The sequence below is a fragment of the Trichosurus vulpecula genome, chromosome 7, assembly GCF_011100635.1.
Source record: "Trichosurus vulpecula isolate mTriVul1 chromosome 7, mTriVul1.pri, whole genome shotgun sequence".
Taxonomy (NCBI): Eukaryota; Metazoa; Chordata; class Mammalia; order Diprotodontia; family Phalangeridae; genus Trichosurus; species Trichosurus vulpecula.
The window spans coordinates 71,494,048-71,515,544 of NC_050579.1; the positions used below are offsets into that span (position 1 = coordinate 71,494,048).

A 21,497-nucleotide genomic window follows, 5' to 3' on the forward strand; every position below is an offset into this window, starting at 1 on the left:
GTCAGCATTTTTCAGATTCCACATTTTGAGTGGACAGTTGTTCAGTCATTTTAGTCATGTCTAACTCTTTGGGACCCCATTTGGGGTTTCCTTGGCAAAGATACTGTAGTGGTTTGCCATTTCCTTCTCTAGCCCATTTTACAGATAAGGAAGTGAGATAAGTTATAAGATGACTTGCCCAGGGTCACACACCTAGTAAGTGTCTGAGGCCAGATTTGAACTCAGGAAGAAGTCTTCCTGACTCTAGGCCCAGCACTCTATGTACTGTGCCAATTAGCTGCCCAGGGTAGACAAGTAGCTAAAGAAAAAACTAAGATTTAACTTCAAGATTAACTTTAAGATTTTTTTTTAAATGTTCCATTATTCTAACAAAATAAGAAATAAGCTCAGAGTTCCAGCTAAAGTATATTTCACATTTTCTTTAGCAATTAAAAAAAATTTTTTTTAACTTGTTCTGAGTTAAGGGCCATCAGTTATGATTCAATCCCAGAATTAAAAAAAAACAACCCACTATATTCAAGCACATGCTGACCAAAAATTCAATACTTAAAAACCAAACACACCAAAAACCTCAGGAGTTTGGATCTTCACAAAATTCAGAGGTCAGGAAGTTTTACAACTTACCCTCTGATAGCACTGAGGCAGAGCACTTTCCAGTGATGGAGGTGTTCGCTGCATCAATATTCCAACTGATTCTCTTAACAGAGGAATAACACTAAAGGAAAAAAGGTTGATAAATTAGGTACAACAACACTGTCAAAACACATTACTGTTTCCTATAATGAAAAACAACTATACATATATACATTTTTTATAACAAGAAATAAATATCCAATGTTCCCTGTTTCAAACTTCTTCAAGTAACCAGTAAAGTATTTTCTAAGGTACATTCTAAACAACTAGAGAACAAATCCATATCAATGTTGCTTTAAGAATGTAAAATATGTTTAATTCTCAAATTTGTGAAGAATTAATAATGTATCAGAATCAAACAAATTTGTCTTTAGGACACTGATTTAATGCATCTTTAATGAAGCAGATTCTCAATTAAAAAATAAAAAATGAACAAAATGGTAGAGACATCATGGCAGCTGGTTATTAATATTTAATGAGTGCTCATGTATACAGCAATATATCAGAAACCTAAATAAATATAAATAAAATAAATAACTATCATAAATATTTATAATTAATAGTCATAAATATTATAATTATAATTAAATAAAAATATTTTTTAAAAGACTAGCATAGCAAACAAGTAATTTTTACATTAAACAGCTAAGTAACAATGTGACAAAGGGTCAAAATGGGTGAAAGGGCAGGAAGTGCCAAATTTTTTAACTCCCTTGAAGTAGAGTCCAGGGAGGGAAGGGGAAAATGCTACAGGACCTATCTGTCTATTGTCTTACTCCTACTGAGACCCCAGTGTCCAACTAATGAGGATAGACACCACTATCCCACGGCAAGGGCTGACCTAGAAAGAAACCATAAAAATTCAGGAAATAGTTATCTTAATGTGGCTTGGGTCAGTTAAAAAAAAAAAGGCCTTATTCTTGGGTTAAAACTGGGTCTTAAAGGATATGGATAGTGAGAAAGGAGAAAGAAATCCATGTCACTTCAGTTAAAATAGTTTGAGCAAAGGGCTGGAGTCAGGAATAAGCATGTCTTCCAGATATATGACGAAATGATGGTGATGATGATAAAATTAATAAAACAGATATCCCCATCAACCTGTCAGCTACTAGAGTTGTTCCAAAGATGCTTTCAAAGCCTATATGAGATGAGCTTACATTCAAGACTTATGTTCAAGTACAAAAAGCAGTCATTTTATCCATCTGTACAGTGTCCACAGAACATTAAAGGTAAAACAGTACTAGTGACCTTTCCAAGATTGCTTCCACATGATTTCCTCTGAACTCAGATGAGATGAATAAGATAATAACACCTTCCCAGGGAAACAGCAAAGACTGACAATAGGTATGCAACCTTATTCCTCAACTAAAACTACTCTGTCAAAACTTAAAAAAATGATCTTATTTGCCATATCTTTTCTCTTTTCTCAGTCTTCATCCTTCTCAATGTATCTGCTACATTTGGCAGTGTTGCCCATCCTCTCCTCTCTCTTGGTTCTGTCTAACTATCTGACAGCTACTTCTCATCCACCTTTGCTGGTTCATCATCCATCACACCCCCTAACTGTGGGTGTTCCCCAAGGTTCTGTCATAGACCCCTACTCTCTTCCTTCTCTGCAAACACCAGGTAAACTTTACAGCTCTAATGGGTTAAGCTATAAGCAACAGAGAGGAAGCAGTGAATGACATTGCCCTCCATGACAGCAGTTTTATTCCATTAGCAAACAGATCACAATTCTATCTTCCATAAATTTACCTACATCCTTCTTGTGAAATTATTTTCAATTTCAGCCTATGGAATTTCCTAGGATGGAGAAGTTCATGTTTGCTACTTTCAGTGAAAAGGGGAGGATGTAAATGGTAGGTTAGTAAATAGGTAGTGATGGATATATACCAACAGAAGACATCAGTAAAATATTTCCTTAAAATATGCAGGAAAAAAAGTACAAACAGGGAGCCAAACAAATATAATAGTTTTGTTACTTATCCTGTAAATGTCATACACATATATGTATGCATGTATTTACATAACATTTACCATAAATAAATTATACATAAGGGAAGTTCACAGTTTCTTACAGGAGACTTCTTTTTTGTGTTTACTGAAGAATTAAGTTCGAAATAAAATATTTTAAAATAAGAAATTATATCTCCTTTTACTTTGTTATAAAATTCCAACTTTCAATGAATACCCACTAGTTCTAGTAGTCTCAACATTGGTAAACAATTCACATGGTTTCTTTAGCTAAAGGAATTTTTTTAAGAGTTAGAAGTGATCATTCAGTCATATTGTCCAATGCAGAAATCATAACATATAACAATTAATAGTTCTATAAAATCAAAGCCCCAAACACGTTGGTAGCATAAATGCTTATTGAAAAAAAATGCATGATATCCTGTCTGAATAGATTTATAGAGTAAGAAAGTATGGTACTATCCAGCAAGAGGTGTTACTTATTTTGCTGAGGTATTTAAAGAATGATTTTTCTACACTATGAAATTTAAAATGGTTGCCTGCTCAGATATGTTACTATGAAATACTTACAATAGTAAGCCAATAGAAGCAACCACCTTGCTGAAGAACAAGGATGCATCATATTAAATTCTTTAGCAACAGCTTTGCAAATTTGTAAGAATTTCAACTGTGGAATATAGAATAGAATCTGCAACTAGGTCATAAGACTATAGGGGGAGGGGGGAATGTATTTGATAAATCATATAGTGAAATCCAGTTCAGAACCATATTCTACTCCTACAGGAATTGAAATGGCCATTTAAATTTTTTTAATATATAATAATTTTAGGGTTTTGCTTTTTAAAACTGGTTTGAAGACATAGTTTCCCAATGAAGATAATACAAGAATCATAAAACAGAATTTGCATGGGTTTCATCTAGCCATAATGAAAGGATCTATGAAAAATAGCAAGCTTTGCAAATTCCTGATATTTGCTAAGGTTTACAGTCTAATCCAAGCCTAAACAATAAACACTTGGAAACTATTAGAGGTTCTCTTCTCTGGCGAACTACCCTAGTTTTAAAAGTAAAAATAAAAGGTTTTTTTTTTTTTGCTGATAAGAAAGAGAAATTTCATAAGGTGAATAAATTCCTAGTAAAACAGAATGAATTTATTCTTCAAAAGCTAGTGACATCACTATCTCATCCCTGTAGAAAAATCTCTTATGGGGCAGCTAGGTGCCGCAGTGAGTAGAGCACAGGCCCTGGAGTCAGGAGGACCTGAATTCAAATCAAACCTCAGACACTTGACACACTTCCTAGCTGTGTGACCTTGGGCAAGTACCTTAACCCCAATTGCCCAGCCTTCCCCCCTCCAAAAAAAAAAAGTAAGAAAAAAAAAAGAAAAATCTCTTATTTAAACCACTTATTTATTGAGGAGTATCTTTTGGTCTTATCGATGTCAATATATTCTTTCAATATACCCATCAATCTATTAGCTATATGTATATTTATGCATTTAGGTACATAGAGATAGATAGATAAACTTGGATATAAAACTATTCAGTGTTTAATAATAACAACATTTGGCTTACAAAGAACTATACTGATCTATAGAGAGAAATATCTATATAAAATCTCTATTTATCTTACTTGATCCTCATAACCATGCAAAATAGGTGCTATTCCACAATTTTACAAATAAAGTTTTGAGAGGTTAAGTGACTTGCTCAGGGTCAAACAACTATTTTTTCTTCCAGTCAATAGTTTCTTTTATTATTCCAATGTAACTGATTTTGAAAATGCAAAACTTTTTATATCTTATCTAATGAGCTACTTATTTTGCTTTTTATGATATCCTATAAGCCACAGATTATAGATTTATTGTTAGAAACATCCTTAGAGACCATGTAATCCAACCCTGCCATTTTTCAGGTAAAGCTGAAGACCACAGAGATTAAGTGGCTTGTACAAGATCACATGGGCAGTAAGCAACAGATATGGGATCTGAACCCAGGTTCTTGAACTCCAGCAACAGATATGGGATCTGAACCCAGGTTCTTGAACTCCAGATCCACAACTCTTTCCACTGTATCATACTTTGACTTCATAGGAATTCTCCCCCTAGCTATGGTTGTGAAAGGAACTACTTTCCCTTCTTTTAATTTTATTAAGATGGGATTTGTATATTTTGGTCCCAGATTCATCAGAAGCTTGTTGTGTTACATGGTTTAAGATGCTGGCCTAAACCTAATTTCTGCTAAACTGCTTTCCAAATTTCTCAGCAGTTGTCAGACAAGGAGTGCTTTTGGAGCAATATACACTTGGAGATTTACCAAGCATGAGCAACTATGTTTTCTGGTTTCTTTATCAGGTCTCTTGCAGTGACTTACTTTTCTATTTTTTAACCAGCATAATCATAGAATGAATGCTGGAAAAGACATCAGAGTGACATAATCTAGTACGTACTCCTCATTTCATAGATAAAGATAGTGAAGTCCAGAAAAGTTAAATGACTTACCCAGGCTTTACCATTTGGTCAATGGCAAAATCAGAATTGGACCTGACTCAACATTAATACTCTTTCCGCTACGCCATACAGTACATACAGTATAGTCCTGCTGATTCCCGATTTGAAATATGCTTTGAAAACCAGAGTTTTCCTAGTCTGCCTTTTTAGAGGTAAGGGTAGGTTTTTTATTAGAAAGGTCACTGTGATTTGAAAGATGTGAATCCCTAATGGCCAGCTTTCATCAATTTACTAAGTAAAATTGAAGTAGGAAGAAATGCAGGCTGCTAGCAATTTATTCAAATTTATTTTCAGTCAACTGCAACTTATTTAGTGATTTTATTAAGTATGTCACTGGAAGATGATATCATTTCAAATACAGACAAGAATCCAGATATGGTATTTATTCTGGACCCAAAACTCACCTGACTAATAAATTAACAGATGGTCTAGTTCAACAATCCAAACCTTAATGGAAAGAAAGCCAGGTGATAAGCGTAGCCCACTGTCACAAGAACCTCTGAATAGTTCAAAGTTCCAGCTTCAACCAAACAAATTAAACGTCCAAAATTTAACTGCTATAAAGGTAAAGACCTAGTAACAAAAGTACACCCAAAAGATCTTATTCTTTCAAGCACTGACAACAGAGTTATATTTAGACAGTAACACACCCTGTCTTATGGTTTAATACTCTAGTAAACACAGTCAAATTTCTATCATTCGTGCTAACGAAGGACAACAAAACTACAAATCACCAGGAAAATTCAGAAAAACCTTAATCCAGTAGTCCCTTTCCAGTCAAGGAGGATAGAGAAGGAAAGGATTCAGGAACCAATGAAGTTTTGTTTCCTTTCCCACACCTTCTTGACCCCTGTCAAAATACAAATATTTGTAGTAAGAAATCACTGAGGCCTGGAAATGTGATTATATGATCTCCATATCTAGGTAAGCTGGGGCAGGGGCAAGAAATAAAAAAAGGAGGGGAGGCATGAAGAAGATGTTTTGAAAAAACAGATATGAAGATAGGGTACCTGTCTTAGACAAATTAAATAAAACAGCAGCATAAGTTCACTAAAGCTGCCATTAGAGAGAAGCAAAAAAAATATTTTCAAGAATAGTGAACATGAAGAGAGGATCTCAAAGTGTTGCAGGTGAAGAAAAGTGAAAAAGTCTAGAACCAGAAGAAGAGATATTTGATGAAGTGTTGAGAGCCAACAAACAAGGTATGGATAACACAAAGATTGTTCAAAGGGTGATGTGGTCAATCTTGGAGTCAATAAATGTGAACTGTACCAGACAAAACAGTATACCTGTAACTGACCTAACTGTGTACTCTGTGCCCTGAGATTTCCTCAAACTGCTAAAGTAGTTTTGCATTTTAAATGGTTGGCTGAGTTTGTTTTATGCTGAAGAAGAAAAAAAACCAGTAGAAAAAGGGTACTGGAAAGAAGAAAAAGAGAAGAATCTCAAAAATGTAACCTAAAGCAAATGAAACTTTGATAGCTTAGATTATATGACAAACTATGGAGGTGTTCCTGTTGGGAAAATCATAATATAGTGGACAAAAATTCTACTAGGCTTAAGAATACAAAGATTAGCTGTGTGTTCTTGGGGAAATTACTCAATTTTTCTGTGCCTCAGTTTATTTAAATGTAAAATAAGGATAAAAATACTTGTACTATCTGCCTCAGAGTTGCTGAGAAATGCTTTATAAACTTTAGAGATTTTAAAATACTATAGAAATATGGAGAGGCAGTCATACCATTCAGTAATTTTTCAGTCATATCCAACTCTTCATGACCCCATTTGGAGTTTTCTTGGCAAAAACACTGGGGTGGTTTGCCATTCCCTTCTCCAGCTCATTTTACAGATGAGGAAACTGAGGCAAGCAAGATTAAGTGACTTGCCCAGGGTCACGCAGCTAGTACCTGAGACTGGATTTTAACTCAGGAAGATGAATCTTCCCGACTGCTGGCCCAGCACTCTTATCTACTGTGCCCCGAGCTGCCCTCTACCACAGCACAATAGATTGAAAAGGTCAGGTTCAAGATCTGCTTCTGACACATTACTGATTGGCCATGAGAAAATCACTTATATGCTTAATGATCCAGGCAACTCTCTAATACTATAAGATGCAAAGTAGTTGTGGATTTGCTTGATAGAGAAAGTTTCCTCACAGGAATTTCTTTACACCAATGAAATCACAGGTCCAGATCAACTCCTCCCCTCCCCCCCCCAAAAAAAACCCCTAAAAATGTTAGCAGCACACTAAAAGGTACTTAATCAATGTTTCTCATGAATGAAGGAACAGCAATGGCAAGATTTGCTTCTCTAGACCTGAGAAATATGAGACTGGAGAAAGTATCCAGAATGGAACAGGGTTAAATACATAATTTTACTAATGCACATACACAAGAGACAGATTCTATTTAAGCAGATGATAATTTTCCCAACTGAGTCATTCAAATGTGACATGAAGGGGAGCTGAAAGTAGTCAATGAGCTTATCCAGCCAAGAATGACCAAGAATGCTGGCTTCAAGTTAAGCTAAAAAGTACTGTAAACTGGATCAAGAAAAGATATACTTTAGCCAAGAGGAATAAAGACAGAAAAACACTCAAATAACTTTGGAAAACAAAGCTAGTAAAATTAATCCCAAGACAAGGATGGAGAAGAAAGGTAAGGAATACTGACAAGATTTCATGCCACCTTACAGTTGCAGCAATGATAAACTTCTAAATTCATGCCTGTGTAATCAGGAGTGGAAGAGTTTGAGTGATTAAGTTCTAATAGCTAATTTCAATTACTGATGCACAAAAATCCACCTGAATAAAAGCAAATACCCTATGATTGATCCATGGAGCATTTTTTAAAATCCAAAATAAACTCCTTTAAATGTCTCTGCATAAACAGTTCTCCTTTAGTGACTCAATATAATCTCAACACTAACAGTTCATAACATGCTAACTGTGTTCACACAATTGGTTGCTAATGCAAGAATGAACTACTTTCTGGAAGCACAGTTAACCGAAAGTACACTGCAGTTACAAGAACATGTAGGTGGCTAGAAAGTTTTCCAACAAGCATGTGTGACTTAAGAGTTTTGCAGAAAATCTACAAAGAAAACTGATCATCTTTCTCTGTTTCAAGCTGGTAAATGAAAACTGAAAATGTTAATCATTTTAATACTAAGATTTCTCAGATGATATGGCTGTCAAATGAAGGAAAAATAAACCATCTTCCAAATATTTCTGAACAAAAAGCATGTAAAAATATTTATCAAATTCTTTACGAGAATGAACAGAAGAGAAACAAAAGGCTGAAGTAATTCACATGAAATCTAATAACATATCATTATGTTGTGCACAAACTAGGGAAAGCATCTCAAAATTTCAGCAAGATATTTGACAAAGTGTCTTGAGACATCCCTGTGGACAAAATTTTAAAATGAGGACTGGCTGATGATATTGCTGATGAATGGATTAGGGTCAACCATGATTCAGGGACCTGTCCTTGGTTCTGTTATAGTTTAAAAGTTTAATAATCTGGATAAAAATACAAAAGGTATGCATATCAAATGTAAATACAGTATAAAGCTGGGAGGGACAGACAACAACAATAATAATAACAAGCAATTAGGCAAGGTTTACAAAGTACTGTACACATGTTATCTCATCTCAACTTCACAAGTAGATGTTATTATCTTCATTTAAAAAAAGGGGAAATCGAGGCTGAAAAAGGTTAAGCTGCTGGCTAGGGATACACAATTGTAAGTGGGATTTCACTGGGGTCTTCCTGACTCTGCCTATTGTGCAACCTGGCTGCCATACTGCATTGCAGAATCGGTGTTCAAAAAAGTCTCACAAGGCCAAAATAATAGCTTAAATAGAATGAAATGAAATACAACAGGGATAAATATAAAGCTCTGCCTTTAGATTTAAAAACTCAACTACGCATGTGCAGAATCTGTGAGGCCTGGTTTAATGACAATCCATATGAAAAGGTCCTAGAAATTTTGCTTGACTGTCAACTCAAAAAAAGTTAAGATTGTGGCTGTTCCAAAAGCTAATGTAACTTAAGAATGAATTAAAAGAACTATACTATCCAAAATAATACTTCAAAGATGCATGATGTTTTGACTGTGAGCACTCTCTACAACAATGATCATAACCGTCATCTTAGCAAAAAGTTTTTCATGACTTCTTGTGGCTAGGAAAAAAATGATTCCTCAGGAGTTATCCCTCCAATGGCAGACTTCTCCAAAATCACCTAGGATGTTCCTTAGATGACAGTGTCATGTCAGAAGTGGGATTCAAACCCATGCCCCCAGACAGAGACCAGAAGAAGACTGTGCTTGAGTCTGGCACTTTAAACCGCAAGGCCATTTTGACAATCAGCACATGTACATTCTACCCTCTTGCTTGTACTCAAAGCTTTTCAACTTGATAGGACCTACCAAAAGATAAATTTCACTAGCAGACTTTTTGACCTCACCTCTATAATGAGGTGTCTCAGCAAGACATCAGTGGAAGTTCCAGAACCATGGAGCATGTTACATTGTGGTCAACCCTTGTCCTCTTTTCTGGATGTCATGTTAAGGGGTAGAGTGTCAAATTAGAAGATATCTAGAGAAAGGTGATCAGGATACTACTGAAGGGCCTTCAAGTCATGTCATATGAAGGAAATGGTGATATTAATTAGGAAAAAAGAAAGGTGTCTTCAAATCTGATATGCTGAAATGAAGATGTGTCAGACTTACTCTATGTAGTAACAGAGTGCCAAAACAGGCCTTACATGTGGAATTTACAGATGCAGATTTTTGTCTCAATATAGGGAAGAACATTCAGAAAACTAGAGTATGCCCGAAATGGAATGGATTCCCCTGCAAAGGAGGAAGTTTCCTTCTATATAAGCAGAGGCTGAATGGGTATTTGTCAGGGGTATCATATGGAAGATTCCTGGACAAGACAGAAGGTTGGACTAGATGACCAATAAATTTCCTTCTTGTTCATAAACTCTATAAAAAATGTCCTTCATCACTTAGCAATCCAGCTAAAGCATAGATTTATATACTGAACTAAAAAAACATCCTATGAAGTCAAGTGAGTCACCCAGGCAGAGGAAATTACATCAATAATAAAAAAAAATTGCTAGTTATATTTCAATTGCTAGAAACAAAATTATTAACTTCATAGAATTCCATAATATGAAGTGCTAACCATACATTAATAAGTCTACAAAGTATCCCTACTGGATGGATAATACTTCCTGCAAATAAGAAGTTAAATAAACTTCCAGGCTAACATCCACCTCAGCATTTTAAAAAATCTGATCTTTTTGTTTTGTTTTGTTTTGTTTTTCAACACCTTATAAATAACAATATATGTGTTATGAATTACAAATAGCTTTCTTCACAACTGCCTATAAGGTAAGTAGTACAAGTAATATCTCCCTTTCACAGATAAAGAAACTAAAGCTTAGAAAAACTTAAGTCATCTGTTCAAAGTTACACCTGTAGTACACAAAAGAGCCAAGAATCACAAATCTCTTTTGACTCCAAGTCCAAGGCTCTTTCTACTGTATAAGACAGCTTCTAATAAATAAATGCTTATTGGGCATATACCACTATTTTATACACTAAAGACCATGAGGAAAAGAAAAGCTCTCTTCAGTGGGGGAGTTTCACAATTTAAACGGTTCCCAGTTAACTATGTTCCTGCTGCCCACATCTGACCTAATTCTTCTTTGCCGAATGTTTTTCTGGTGTCAATTCAAAATGCACATTCCTTATCTTCTGAAGCAGAATGGACTCTGGCAGTTCCCATCTGCTATCATATCTCACTTTTTACATTCAAAAGAGATCAAATGTAAACATTAACTAGCACCTAAACAAGTGTTCTAAATGTATATGTGCATCCCAACAGCTGGTTAATAATAAGCAGAAAAATGGAAAAAGATGAAAATGCCGTAAACACTCTTAGTACTAATAAAGCTATTTTATTTCATGCCGTCGATGTGCCTTTTCCCTCAAATTTGAAACTAGAGTACTACCTTTTACAATAACTAAGTTTATAAAGCAAATATGGGTAATGAATTTTTCATTACCAAGGCAAACCACAACACAGGAAGCCAACTTAAAGCTGTCAACCAAATGAATAGTAATGAAGTGACAGTTACAATATGCTACTGGGAAAAAAATTATTCTGATAGTTTGGAAGGATGCTTCTGCCTTCCTTCAGTTTGGTTTGTGGTTTGTATTGTCAACAAAGTCAACTATAAAATATGCATTATTTTCTTCTAGCAACTATTATTTGAATATGTAGATGATGACAACAACAAAAACCCTGGAGGTTACTTGGGAATGCAAAAAAACAACCCATTTTCATAAATGGGTTTCATAATGCCATTTCTTCTTTGGCAATCCTTTCTACAAAAATAAAATAAAAATTAACTAAGTAATACCTAATAATTACTTTGACTTAAGGACTGATTTGATTTTCGGTGCCAAAGAAGTCTTCTGGGGTAATATTTCTGTTCCTTTTGCTGGAAATCCTACTGATGCTATGTACTGCTCTCCAACAGTATTCATTCTCATCTGACTGTCTGGTAGCGTTATGCTGGCTATAGCTTTTCATGATAATAAATGCTGTTTAATAAAAATGCTAGAGAAGATTCTTCTCACTTTTTTGCTGAATATCCTTTCTGAATGTAGTCTAGAACTTCTCTATATTAAAAATTAATATTTAAAATGGAAAACTGACCTAAAGTACTGAGAGAAAAAAATTTGCTTACAAAAATTACTATTCAGAGCTACAAATTAAACAAAAGACTTTGAACTACACCGAGAAAATGTAAGCTTTTTGAAGGCAGGAACTATTTTAATTTTTGTACCTGTACCCCCAAGTGTAGCACCTGATACATAGTAGATGTTTAATATATGCCTGATGGATTGATTGGTCTGTCTCGGTAACTTTGTCTATATCTCTCCCATTTTTTTTTTTAATTTGGAAAGAAACTAGAGAATTCTAACTCAATTTTTGAAGGGAGCCCATCCCTCACATTGCTGTCAAAGTAAGCCTAAGGCATAGAATGCAGACTATTTTGTTCTCAATATCCAAAATTTTAGCAGTTCCGTATCTTATTTATACTATAAAATGCAAACTCCTAAAATACAAAGTCTGGTATCAAAGTCTTCCACAACCTAGCTCTATGTCTCATCATATTCCATATTATTCCCTTTCATCCAAACTATGTTCAAGCTAAACTGGATTGTTCTTCAAACTCATTATTCACCCAGCCTAAAATGCACTCTCCCAGCTCTATTTTACAAAATCATTATCTTTCTTCAAGGTTCAGCTAGCTCCATGAAGCCTCCCGATTCCCCAAATGTCCTTGACAGCAGGGCCGGTGTTGTTTTTGTCTGTATCTCCAGGCGTAACAAAATGTACCTCACAATAGTAGGTACTTAATACTTGCTAAACTAAATTGTTTATATATACATCCCATTTTTACTCTGTTAAATATAGAACTTCAGAATGAAACATTGCAATAAATGACAGCCTTGAATTTCTTCATTAATAGGTTGTATTCCAAAAGTTCAAGTGTAAACTGTTTGGAAACTCAGGGTACACTTTCCCATTGAAACAGCATTATTGCTCTTAAGTTCCCAAGGCAGTCCAAACATCACACAATCTTCAATGTAAGACATTTTTTTTTAAATTTATTTTTAGTTTTCAACATTCATTTCCACAAGATTCTGAGTTACAAATTTTCTCCCCATCTGTACCCTACCCCCTCACCCCAAAATGTCATGTATTCTGATTGTCCCTTTCCCTAGTCTGCCCTCCCTTCTATCACCCCATTCCACCCCCCTTCTCCCTTTTCCACCATGTAAGACATTTCTTCTCACCAGACCTGATCAGTATGCTACGGAAGGGATTCTTGATCAGGTACATATTGGACTAAATGACCTTTGAGCTCTGTTCCAATTGAGAGTCCCTGAACTTAGTAATCATAGTGGTCCTATGCCTTCCTTAACTCCCAAACCCCAAATTCCAGACTAATGCAGGTCTGATTAACTGGTAGTTTCTGTGGCACTGAGATGATGTGGGAGTCTCGGGAGGTAAGTCTCTAATGGAGCTAAGCGACTGGGCAAAGATTCAAATGTTAACAGTTGTCCTGGTATTAGCCAGCCTCCTACTAAAGCTGAATGAGATTGGAAATAGCCATTATCTATGCTGTAAAGCAAATGCTGTGATAGATTGCCTATATGGTTTTAATAGAACAAAACTTTTGCATCATGGCATGTAGGATGTCATAAAAGTTATTTATCCACAATAGGCTGATGTTTACATAGCCTACATGTTTTATGGCATTATCTTGGCTTTAAGCCCTATCATTGCATAATTTTGTGATTTATTAGTTGACATTTGAACTTAGAGCATTTTAATTCCAAAAATATCTTTTGCAATTTAAATAATGTTTTAAGAAATTTTTTCCCCAAAACATGTTTTTTAATTATAGAACATTTTTCCTCATGTAATCATCAAAAAATATAGGTTAAAAAGGGGATTACAATAAAAACCTGAAACAGGCTTAGGGTATCCTGAGGCTTGTACTATCTGTCAATCAATAAACATTTATTAAGCACCTATGTGCCAAGCACTATGCTAAGCTCTAGACATACAAAAAGAGACAAAAGACAGTCCCTACCCACAAGAAGAGCACAATCTGATGGGGGAGACAATAAATAACCATATACAGAAAAGCAATACAAAGGATAAATAAGAAAAAATTAAAAGAAAGAAGGAAAAGGGATTAAGAGAGTTTGGGAAAGGCTTCCCATAGAAGATGAAATTTTAGTTGGGATTTAAAGGAAGCGAGGGAAGCCAGCAAATGGAGTTGAGGAGGAGAGAATTCTAGGCATGGGGGACAGCCAGAGAAAATGCCCAGAGCCGAGAGATAAGAATGTCTTATTCATGGAACAGCCAAGAGGCCAGTGTCTCTGGACTGAAGAGTATACAGTAGAGAGTAAGATATAAGAAGACTAGAAGGTAGGAGGGGGCTAGGCTATAAAGGGCTTTGAATGCCAGAGAATTTTGTATTTAATCCTAAAGGCAACAGGAAGCCAGTGAGATTCACAGAGCAGCAGGGGGAGGTTACATATTGCTATAGAAAGACTTGTACTTTAGGAAAATCACTCTAGAGGTTGAAGGGAGGATAGTTTGGAGTAGAAAGGGACAAAATAGCAGATCCACCATCAGGCTACTGCAGTTGTTTATGCACAAAGTGATAAAGGCCAGCACCTGAGTGGGGCCAGTGTCCAGAGGAGAGAAAGGGAAGTATTGGAAAGATGTTGCAAAGATGAAATCGACAGAAGTTGGCAACAGGTTAGAAAGTGAGTGAGGGATAGTGAGGAGTCAAAGATGACACCAAAGTTGAGCTTGGAGGTTTGGGAGAGTAGTATTGCCTTCTACAGGAATGGAGACGTCAGGAGAGTGGGGAGGCTTGAGGGGGAAAGATAATAACTTAGCTTTTGAACATGTTGAGCTTAAAATATCTACTGGATATCCAGTTTGAGATACGTGAAAGGAAGTTAGAGATCAGCAGGAGTTAGGGCTGGATAAACAGAATTCAGAATCATCACCATAGACATGTTCATTAAATCCACGGGGCTGGTGAGATCACCAAGTGAAGTGGTATAGAGGGAGAAGAGAAGAAGGTCCAAGACAGAGCCCTCTGTGACACCTATGGTTAGGGAGTATAATCTGGAAGAGGATTCAGCAAAGGTGAGAGAACAGTTTGACAGGTTGAAGGAGAACCAGGAGAGTGCTGTCCTGAAAACAGAGACAAGAAAGTATCAAGGAGAAAAGGGTGATCAATAGTGTCAAAGGCTACAGAGAGGTCAAGGAGAATAAGGACTGAGAAAAAGCCACTGAATTTGGCAACTAAGAGATCATTAGTAACTTTAGACAGCAGTTTCGGGGGAATGATGCATTCAGACACCAGATGTAAGGGGTTAAGGAGAGAATGAGAGGAAATGGAAATACCTACTATAGATGGCCTTTTCAGGGAGTTGAACCACAAAGAACAGAAGAGCACTTAGTTGATCTGCATCAGTTCAAGTCACCTGACCCAGATGAACTAAATTCCTCTGGTATTTTTTGAGGATGAGGAAAACATGAATATATTTGTAGGCAGTAGGAAAGCATCCAGTAGACAAGGAGAGACTGAATATAAGTGAGGGACTGAGAGTGGCTTACATACAAAAGGCACTTAGTAAATGTCTGTTGAATAGAAAGACAGCATGGACCTAGTCAGAAGGACTTGGGTTCAAATCTTCCCTCAAATACTATGTGTCCAACCCTGGGCAAATCATTTAACCTCTCTGCCTCAGTTTTCCCATCTGTAAAATAAGGGAGTTGGATTCAAAGGACTCTAAGGTCCCTTCCAGCTCTAAATCTGTGATCCTATTATTAATCAATAAGTAATGATAGAAGCCCATGTGCTAAGCCCTGAGAACAGAAAAGTAGCACAAGATATGGTCATCAGCCTCAAGGAATGTATAATCTTACTGATAAGACAAGAAAAACATCATTAATTAGAAAAACATATAAGAAAGTCTAGAATGTGGTGAAGAGCCTCTCTGGTTCTCTTTTTAATTTCCTGCAGGACACAATACAAAAAGCAAAATGCCATTCCTATATATGTAGGAAAAAATATCATGTGGATTTCAATTTATGCCAAGGGACCAAAAAATGGAGTTTATACTGGAATAGAAGTTTCTCTACACCTGTTTCTCTCTTCTCCTTTTAATTTTCACTTTAACCAGCCACAAAACAGAACTGAAATATACTTCTGTTTTATTTAGTGAATAGTTTTATCAGAATTTGAGAATCTCAAGAGTTGAAAGAGACCTCAAAGCTATCTAGTATAAACAATACTTGAAAATGAATCCCTTCTAAAATATACCTGACAAGTGGACATCCAGCTAATGCTCAAAGATTTTCAGGGAGAGGCAAGGGAAAGAGAAGGAACATTCATTATCCTACAAAGGAATCTATTCCATCTTTTAAAATCTAACTACCAGAATATCTTCTACAAGCCTAATACTCTGCCACTTGGGGTCAAAAAATAAATCTATTCTGTCTCCTACATGTCAGCCCTCCAAATACTGAAGATGATAATTACATCTCCCCCTGTATCTCCTCTTCACCAAGCTAAAAAACCCTAGTTCCTTCAACTAATTCTCCTGGCATAATCTCAAGGTCCTTCCACAACCCCAGTCATCCTACACCAGTCAATCTCTAGCTCATCAAGGTCTTTCTTAAAATAGGTCACCTAAAACTGAACATAGTGCCCTAGCAGCACTTGCCTAATCCTGGTCACTATGACTTTCAAAGAATTTTAGAGTTGGAAGGGACCTCAGTAGCCGGCTAATGCAACCCATGCTGGAAAAATAATATATATTGCAATACACCTAATAACTGGCCATCTAATCACTGCCTGAAGAAGTCCAGTGAGAGTGAGTCCACTACCCCACAATACTGTTCATTCTGCCTGAGATAGCTCCAATAGTTGGGAAGACTTTCCCTGACATCAAACCTCAATGTGCTTCCCTACAACTTCTAACCACTTAGTTCTGTCCTTTGGGGCCAAACAGAACAAATTTAATCTCTCTTTCCCATGGAAGCCTTTGAAATACTTAAAGATGGCTATCACACTCCCTGAGTCTGCATTAGGTTAATTATTCCTAGTTCCATCAATCAACCCTCTAATGACATGGACCAGAAGATACTTTACCATTCTGGTTACCAATCACTGAACCCCAGATTGTCACTGCACTTACTAAACTGTGATACTTAGAATTAAACACAGTGTTCTGGAAGTGATCTGACTAGGACTGAGAGTACACTGGGACTACCATCTCCTTGCTACTTAAAGTTATGCTTTTCTTAACGAAGCCTAAATTCAAATTAGCTTTTTTTGCTGCCATATCACTCTACTGATTCGTACTAAATTTGAAATCCACTAAATCCATGTTGTTGTTTTTTTCACATGAATTGCTCTCTAGATATGATTCTTCCATCTTTTTATAAAAACTGATTTCTTGAACCCAAGTATAAAATATTCCACTTATTCCTACTAAATTATTTCTGATTAAAGTCAACCCAATGCTATGGTTTGTCAAGATTTTTTTGAATCCTGCCTCTATCATCCAGTACATCAACCAACCATCCTAACTCAGTGTCTCCTACAAATTTAATAAGGTGCCATCTACCACTGATCTAAATGATTAATGCCAGTGAAAGCGATCTAATTTTATATATAACCATGAGATACTTCATCAAAGGTTTTGCTAAAATCTAGGCAAACTACAATAATAGCATTCCTCTGATCTACCAGGTTAGTTACCATATTTAAAAAAGAAAAAAAGGAAACAGTTAATTTTTCCTGATACATTCTTGATGAAGCCATGCTATTCTTTGTGATCCCTACTTCCTTTTCTAGACATTCACTAATCATCTTTTTAATAATGTGTTATAATATTTTATTAGAAATCAAAGTCATTGGCCTAAGATTTACAAATTCTATTTATATCTCTTTTGCCCTTCTTTACTCCTACAGTATTTTTCCTATTTTCCAAAATCTTTCAAATAGCACTGACTGTGATATTCATCAACCACATATGCCAATTTTGTCAATACCAGAGGAATTTAGTTCATCTGGGTCAGGTGACTTGAACTGATGCAGATCAACTAAGTGCTCTCTCCCTGTTTTCTTACTGATCTTGAATATAAACTCCCTATTAGTCATTTTTTGTTCTGTTTTTTCAAGGAAAAAGGTCATCTTCCTTGCTAAAGAAAACAAAAGAAAAATTAAAATTAAGCAACTCTGTCTCCTCTCTGATGTTAATTATCATCACCCAATCTACCCTGATCGGCAGCTGTATTTCTTCTTTGATATTCTTCTTTCTCTCATCATAGGAATAGAAATCCTAACATTTTTATTCTCCTTAGCTTTTCTTCTTCGTAGCCTTAGCTCATGCTGATTTTCAGCACGCTTATTCTTAGTGATGTTTTGCATTTATCCTTTTGACTGAGTTCATCTTTTGTACCTATTTTTTAAAAATCTAATTTGGCAAGGTAGTTCTCTGTGCACTGACAAATACCTCTTAGGAGAACTTGTTTTTTATCCTCATTAGAATCTTTCATATAGTCTCTCTAAGTCTGGCATAAAACTGCATTAGCTTTTTTGGGCAGTAATATCATACATTTGATTCATACTGAGATTATAAACAGTCTATTAAAAGCCCCAAATATTTTTTCAGATGAACTTCTGCTGAGACACACTTTGACTACCCTGCACTTGTGCAGTTAACTTTTTTGACACTAAATCTAAGACTTTTGTATTAGCTACCCTTCCCAGCTTTGTCTTATCTGCAAATTTTATCAGCTTGTCATCTATGCTCTTATCCAAGTTATTGGTAAAAACTACTGAACAATGTTTTAATTTATAGATGACCTATCACAAAGATAACACACTATAACCAGATTGTATCCGTGTGAATTTAATTATAATGTATTATGAAAACAGACAAACCTAAATAGTTGGAGAAATATTAACTGCTCGATGTAAACTGAATCAATACAAAAAAGACAATACTACCTAAATTTACTTATTTAATTTACCAATCAAACTACAAAAAGATTAATTCATAGAAATAGGAAAAAGTAATAAAATTCATCTGGAAAAACAAAAGCTCAAGAATTTCAGGGAAAATCATAAAAAATAGTGGGAAGGAAAGGGGCCTGAAGCAGATCTCAAACTATAATACAAAGCAGTCTTCACCAAAACAATTGAGTACCGGTTTTAAAAAACAGAGATGTCAATCAGTAGAACAGATTAAGTAAGTACACAATATACCAAAGCGAACAAACCTGGCATCTTGGTATCTGATAAACCCCAAAACTCTAGTTATTGAGGGAAGAATCTGCTATTTAATGAAGACTTTTGGGGAAACTGGAAGGCAGTCTGACAGAAATTAGATTTAGACCAACATTTCAAACTAAATGACGAGATAAGTTCTAAATAGATAAACTAGATATAAAAGGCCACATCAAAAACGAATTATGATAATCTGGTATGGTGCAAAATTCACCAAAGTAGATGAAAATGTTTTATAATACTTTCCAAAAAAAAAAATCCCTATCCTTAAGTTATGTAACACTTGATTACTTCTTCCCCTGTGGGTCAGTGACTCTTAAAAGAAAGGCTCTGCACACTAAAAAACCTCAATTCAGAGTTAATCCAAGGCTTACTAACCTTTAAATATTGTGCAGCAAGATTCTGACCTTGGCTCTATTGCTCTGCTAGAAGGAGAAAGTGAGGCTTATGACTGGAAACTGCCTCTTCTGAGCAACAAGGGGGAAGGGAAGAAAAGAAGTTATGTTGCGGATAGGGAGGGAACAAATTTGCTTTATATTCTACTACAAATTGACCTGCAAGAACTTTTTGGTAAGCATACTGTCAAATGCCAACCCTTACACTAAAATTCTTGGGAATAGATTGAAACAGTAATAGATCAGGAAAGAAAGAGATCATTATGGAGTGGAATAGTTGGGAAAGATTTTCTCTTAGACATCAAATTGGATGATTTTCCCATCACTGTCAAAGAAACCACCATCCTTCCAGTAACGCAGGCTCACAATGTTGATGTCATCGTTGACTCTTCAGGCTCTCCAACCTCTCCCCCAAATAAATCCAATCTGTTTTCAAGTCTTGTCATTTCTACTTTCACAACATCTCTAATATATGATGGCCTCTTCTCTCCACTCACGTAGCCAGCACCCTGGTATGTAACCTCAGCTCTTCATGCCAGGACTACTGCAACAGTCTTTTGGTTGGTCACACTGCTTCAAGTCATTTACTTTCTCAAATCCATCCTCCACTCAGCTGCCAAAGTGATTTTCCTTAAGTGTTAAGTCTGACTATGTCACCCATATGCTCCAACTTCAGTGGCTCCCTATTACCTCCAAGGAACAAATATAAAGATCTTCACAACCTGGCTCCTTCCTACCATTCTGATTGTCTTAATACCTTATACCCTGCAACATACGCTACAATCCAGCAACACTGTCCTACTTGCTGTTCCTTTCTCATGATACTCCATTTCCTGACCTTAAGATTTTCCACTGACTATCCCTTCCTCATCTTCATTTCTTGGGTTTCCAAGATTTAGTTAAAATCTCACTTTTAGCAAGAAGTCCTTCCTGGTTCCCACCCACTACTAGGTACTATCCCTTTGAGATTACCTTGCATTTACATTATGTATGTGTATATTTGTATGTATGTAGATATATCAATATCTATCTATCTATCCATCTATCCATCTTGTCTATTTGTAATTATGTGTATACTGAGACTTCCTTTAGAATGTGAGCTGCCCAAAGGCAGGGACTGTGGTTTTTTTTGCCTTACTTTGAATTCCTAGTACTTTTGCTCAGTGTCTGGCACACAGGGGGAACTTAAAAAATGGTTGCTGACTAACTTGTTGAGAAGATAAAAGTTTTGACTTGACCCTTGAAGAATGGATAGGATTCAGATAGGCATCTGGAGACTTGAGTCTGAGGTAGTGAGAGGCAGAAATTTTAAGTAAACAGCACAGTTCTCTCTAATGAACTAGTAACTAATAACTTTCTTATTTAGAATAATTTTGTTCAACTTATTTTATTCTCCTCCTAAATAAGTTTATTGAAAAACAGTAAATGGTAAATTAAATACTACAGTATATTTCTGAATATTAAGGCTAGATGAGAAGGAAAAGAAGCATAGGTCTCTGTGAGACCCCTTTTCATGTTCTATTCAATCACTGAAACCAAAAGGCAAGTTTCAAAGAAAAGAAAGTTCACTTTTAGAAGTTATTCCTTTTTTATGAGCAGGTCAAAGGAGTAACAATATTCAGAAAGCATTTTTAAAATCAAACATGCTATTTGGTTCCAGTAATGGCAGACATTTAAAAAACTATTTTAAAAAACAATTAAGACTTCTATCAAAGTTGAGGTGGAAGACTTTGTCTTTTAGGTGAAGGTTCCCCCACTACAAAAAGTCTGAAGACAACTGCATTCAACATTCAGGATTCTAGACATGCTTCAACTTCGTTTGATGTTTACTCTTTCCCTAACTAAAGAAGTAGCAGGAATACTCAGAAACCAATTTCCCTATATGTCAATTCTATATATAACATGTCTCAGACTGAGGAATAAGTCAATAAACATTTATTAAGTGCCTATTATGTGCCAAGCCCTGTGCTAAGAATAAAGGATTACAAAGAAAGGTAAAGAAGAAAAAAAGAGGACAAAGACAATTTTGGTCCCAAAATCCATTAACAGGCTGAATTACTG

General features: G+C 35.8%; 1 protein-coding gene across 1 annotated transcript in view; it reads right to left on the reverse strand.

The window, feature by feature from the left end:
- Positions 1–21,497, reverse strand: part of SLC30A7 (solute carrier family 30 member 7) — an 89,893-nt gene that overhangs the window by 15,434 nt on the left and 52,962 nt on the right. Inside the window, exon 9 of the mRNA XM_036766180.1 lies at positions 625–715. Coding sequence (XP_036622075.1) covers positions 625–715 — 91 coding nt within the window. The remainder of the gene's footprint in view (positions 1–624; positions 716–21,497) is intronic.